The sequence below is a fragment of the Babylonia areolata genome, chromosome 32, assembly GCF_041734735.1.
Source record: "Babylonia areolata isolate BAREFJ2019XMU chromosome 32, ASM4173473v1, whole genome shotgun sequence".
In the NCBI taxonomy this organism is placed as follows: domain Eukaryota; kingdom Metazoa; phylum Mollusca; class Gastropoda; order Neogastropoda; family Buccinidae; genus Babylonia; species Babylonia areolata.
The window spans coordinates 6,851,010-6,856,009 of NC_134907.1; the positions used below are offsets into that span (position 1 = coordinate 6,851,010).

At 43.9% G+C, this 5,000-nt stretch overlaps 1 protein-coding gene and 1 non-coding gene across 3 annotated transcripts in view; both read right to left on the minus strand.

Moving 5' to 3' along the window:
* The window catches only part of LOC143276489 (alpha-glucosidase-like), a 59,815-nt gene that overhangs the window by 18,922 nt on the left and 35,893 nt on the right, over window positions 1-5,000 (minus strand). For both annotated transcript variants that reach the window (XM_076581006.1, XM_076581007.1), the window contains 3 exons: window positions 3,353-3,507; window positions 2,114-2,239; window positions 1-103 (listed from right to left, as the gene is read on the minus strand). The exon at window positions 1-103 is cut by the window's left edge and continues 17 nt beyond it. In XM_076581006.1, coding sequence (XP_076437121.1) covers window positions 1-103; window positions 2,114-2,239; window positions 3,353-3,507 — 384 coding nt within the window. The remainder of the gene's footprint in view (window positions 104-2,113; window positions 2,240-3,352; window positions 3,508-5,000) is intronic.
* LOC143276749 (U1 spliceosomal RNA) lies at window positions 3,691-3,858 on the minus strand. The gene has a single exon (XR_013053621.1). It is a non-coding gene; the product is annotated as a U1 spliceosomal RNA (small nuclear RNA).

Consider the following 5,000-nt stretch of genomic DNA (forward strand, 5'->3'; position numbering starts at 1 on the left):
TCAGAAGGGCACTGTCTCGGATGTCGTAGTCCTCAAACAGGTACCCGGAGTCCCTGATGTAGAAGCCATCCACCCCCAGGTCCAGCCAGTACTTCAGGACGTTCTGCAACAGCACAGCGCTGGTGTGCAGCCGTGGCCCAGCGGTCACGGGCCCCACTAGGAAGCATGTGTCCACGGGTTCGGATCTCATACGGACCGGAACTCTCACACCCACGACGGGCGCAATAGCCGAGTGGTTAAAGCGTTGGTATTACAATCTGAGGGTCACCGGTTCGTATCTCGGTAACGGCACCTGGTGGGTAAAGGGTGGAGATTTTTCCGATCTCCCATCTCAACATATGTGCAGACCTGCTGATGCCTCTACCCCCTTCGTGTGCATACACACGCGGAAGATCAAATACGCATGTTAAAGATCCTGTAATCCATGTCAGCGTTCGGTGGGTTGTGGAAACAAGAACATGCACAGCATGCACACCCTCGAAAACGGAGTATGGCTGCCTACATGGCGGGGTAAATAAACAAAACGGTACATTTCTGTATGAGAGTGTATGTGTGCGTGCCTGAAATGTGATTGAATGACACAGGAAACGAATGATGAGCGCCCAAATGGCAGCCGTCACTCGGCTCTACCCAGGTAGACAGCCTGTTGTGTAAAGCGCTTAGAGCTTGGTCTCCGACCGAGGATAGGTACTAGATAAGTAAGTATCCATAAGTACCCATATCATCACCCCGACCCTCCATCCACTACACCTTGTGCGGTGGTCTAGCGGGTGTTGGTCTTTAGGATGAGATGACACAGCGGGGCCTCCATGTGCAGAGCGGTTTGGGTGGAGGTCTAAACAGTAGAAGGAGAGGCTCGGGGGTGGGGGGTGGTGGGGGCCCCTCCTTCACATGCCGAGCCCTTGATACAATGAACAGGAATTCTCTGTCAGGATGGTGGTAAAGGGACACGGGACATTTAACCTTCAAGTGTTCATTTTCCAGAAAACAGCGTACAGGCCCATGGCTGAGTGCATTACAAAGACATGTTCTCCTGCGTCTTCCTCGGTGCACAAAATCTATATCTGGTTAGAAAGGTTGTTCTGAAGAACAGTGCAAGTTGTGAGCATCACAGGCTTCCGTGGAGTCAGGAGGCGAAGCTGCACAAGCAATCTTAGCACCTTTAAGTTCGCTTGGCGTGAAGAAGTCCACGTGGGAATAGCGGGGGAAATGTTTAACACTAAGCAAACTTAGCATGGTTGTATTTTAGGGTTTGAGCTAACACTCCTCTCTCTCTCTCCATCTCTCTCTCTCTCTCTCTCGATACAGTCATTCAGATCAGGACAGAGCATGCCCATTTTGTAGGGATGAAGTTGAGAACGAGCAGCACTTTTTATTCAACTGCATCGTATATGAAGATTTAAGAAAGAGAATATTAAAAGAATCGGCTAGACTCCCCTTGCATGTGTTACTTGGAGCAACAAAGTTCAATCACAGACATAACGTATCAAGATATATTTTCCATGCTATCAATACAAGGAAAAAGTTAATCTGCAGTCAGTGATCAAGCATGGTGAAATACTATATAAAAACAAATGTCTATATGATGGGCACATTGTTTAAGTATATATTCATTCAGTTTGTACTTGTTTTTGTTGTTACTGTTGTTGCTATGGATAACAATGTTATATGCAACCTCACCGATCCACCCTTCCCTATTGTATTGTGGCCCAAGGCCGATGTACATTAAACTTTCTGAGTTCTGAGTTCTCTCTCTCTCTCTCTCTCACACACACACACACACAAACACACACATCTTTTCTCTACCCCCTTCTCTCCCCCTTATCTCAATCTCTTCCCCTCTCTCTCCTCTCACTCTCTCTACCTTGTTCTCCTTTCTCTTTCCTCTCTTTCTCCTTCCTTTTAGCCTATCCCCCCTCTCTCCTCCCCTCCCTCTTTCATTCTCCACTCTCTCTTCCCCCCCCCTCTCTCTTTCTCTCTTCCCCATCTCTCTCTCCCCCCCACCCCCCATCTCCCCCTATCTCCCTCTCTCCAATCCCTCTCTCACCTCTCACCCCCTCTCACACACCTCCTCCCTCATTCCTCACCACCACCACCTTGAAAAAGGACTGACCTGGAGCTGCTCTTTGACCTCTGAACTGCGAAGGTTAAGGTCTGGCTGTGACCGCTGGAACTGGTGCAGGTAATACTGGTCCCTCTCGAACACTATGGACCACGCTGACTCGTTGTACACCGATCTCTGCACGGGCAACATGAAGACACGATGATGATGATGATGATGATGATGATGGTGGTGATGATGATGATACCGATGATGGTGATGATACCGATGATGATGATGGTGATGATGGTGATGATGATAATACTGATGATGATGATGATGATGATGGTGATGGTGATGATGATAATGATGATGATGATGATGATGATACCGATGATGATGGTGATGATGATGATGATGATGGTGATGATGATACCAATGATGATGATGATGATGACGGTGATGATGATGATGATGATACCGATGATGATGACGACGACGACGACGACGACGACGACGACGACAACAACAACAACAACAACAACAACAACAACAACAACAACAACAACAACAACAACAACAACAACAACAACAATAATAATGACGGTAACAATGGTAAAAACAACAACAATGATAATGATGATGATCATCAAAATAATGATAATGATGATCATGATCATGATAATTATGATGGCTAAAAAAGGCATCTCTACCTACCCCACTATCTATCTATCTATCTGTCTGTCTGTCTATCTATCTACCTCTGAGCTAAAAAAGACATCTCTACCTCCGACACACTATCTATCTATCTATGTATCTGTCTGTCTGTCTGTCTGCCTTTCTATCCATCTATCTCTGAGCTAAAAAAAAGACATCTCTACCTCAGACACTATCTATCTGTCTGTCTATCTGTCTGTCTATATCTATCACTGAGCTAATAAAAGATATATCTACCTCAGACACACTATCTGTCTGTCTGTCTTTCTATCTATCTATCTCTGAGCTAAAAAAAAAAAAAGACATCTCTACCTCAGACACACTATCTATCTATCTATCTATCTGTCTGTCTCTCTGTCTGTCTGTCTGTCTTTCTATCTATCTATCTCTGAGCTAAAAAAAAAAAAAAAAAGACATCTCTACCTCAGACACACTATCTATCTATCTGTCTCTCTGTCTGTCTGTCTGTCTTTTTATCTATCTATCCCTGAGTTGTTGTTGATTTTTTGTTTGTTGTTGTTTTTTAAAGACATCTCTACCTCAGACACACTATCTATCTGTCTATCTATCTAAATACATCTACCCCCCACCCACCCAGTTGTTGGGTTTCCGCAGCTTGTTGTCCCCGGCACCAGACTCCCAGACGTAGAAGTTCCTCTTGAGGTTGGTGGTTCCATTCCTGCTCTCCAGGAACCAGGGGTGGTCCAGCCCCGTGTGGTTGGGGATGAAGTCCATCAGCACCCGGATCCCTGGACACAGTAACCACAGCCATCATAGTTCACTTCAGTTCAGGTCAGTTCAGTTCAGTTCAGGTCAGTATAGTTTCTCAAGGAGGTGTCACTGCGTTCGGACAAATCTATATACGCTACACCACATTTGCTAAGCAGATGCCTGACCAGCAGCGTAACCCAACACGCTCAGAAAACATTTTGCAGGGGATAGCGCAAACGCACTCCCCCTCACTAAAAGAAAATGTACCCACTCGAGTCACCTACATCTGAGGTGATCGCAAGGGTCAACCCACCCGGAGTGCAATGGACAGGCCTCGCCCTAGGAGAACCTCCTTCTTGATCGGGGCCTCTCCCGTGACAGGTATGTATCCTTGGTAAGTATGCCAGGTAAATATGACCATCATAAAACATGATCATTGTAATCAAGGAAGTCCCTTGCCAACGATGAAGATGTCATTGTCTCCAGACATGAGGGCACAGCCCAACACACAGGCAGAGATGCGACTGGGGAGGCAATAACAACTGATAGACGCCGCTTCCTGTCTGTGTTGAATTGACTGCTGCTGCAACTACTACTACTACTACTACTACTACTACTATCTGCTTCAGCTGCTGCTGGTGTTTAACAACAATGCATTTTAAAAGACTTTATTGTCTGTTTCAAGTGGGGAAAAAAAAAGTATTTACATAGTGCTGAATCATGTGTCGAGACAAATCTGTACATACACTCCAGTCATTCAGACGCATGTATGACTGACTCAGATGGATAACAGTATCAGTATCAGTATCAGTAGCTCAAGGAGGCGTCATTGCGTTCGGTCAAATCCATATACGCTACACCACATCTGCCAAGCAGATGCCTGACCAGCGGCGTAACCCAACGCGCTTAGTCAGGCCTTAAGAAAAAAAAAGAATACATTGAAAAAATAAAATAAAATAGATAAAATAAAAATAATAGATAAATAAACAGAAATAATAATAATAATAATATTTATAAGACGCAAAATCTTGAAGAAATCAACTCTAAGCGCACAAAAAAAAAGAAAAAAAGACAATAATGATGATAAATAAGCAAATAAGCAAATAACATAAATAAATAACAAATAAATAAGCAAATAAATAAATAAATAACAAATAACATGGATAACAACATAGACCATGGCTTTTATGATGGGGTATGTCAGCACAGACAATAAAAATATAAGTAAAGAAATATATGCTATGGGTCATTAGTAAAGAGTAAACCTCAATGTAAAAATTATCATGAAAGGGCAGTTTCCCAATACGTAAATGCTTTGTACTGAAACAAAGAAACATTTCTAACAATCTCAGTAGAAGCTGACGACATCAGTCAATTCAGTGTAAATGCTGAGGGCTGTCTTTAACTCTCTCCATACGAACGGCGAAAGAGACGACGTTAACAGCGTTTCACCCCAATTACCACCATCAAAATATTGCAAGCGGAAGGCTCTTGTACTGAAGAGGTGAATGTTGACAAAGAATACCACAGT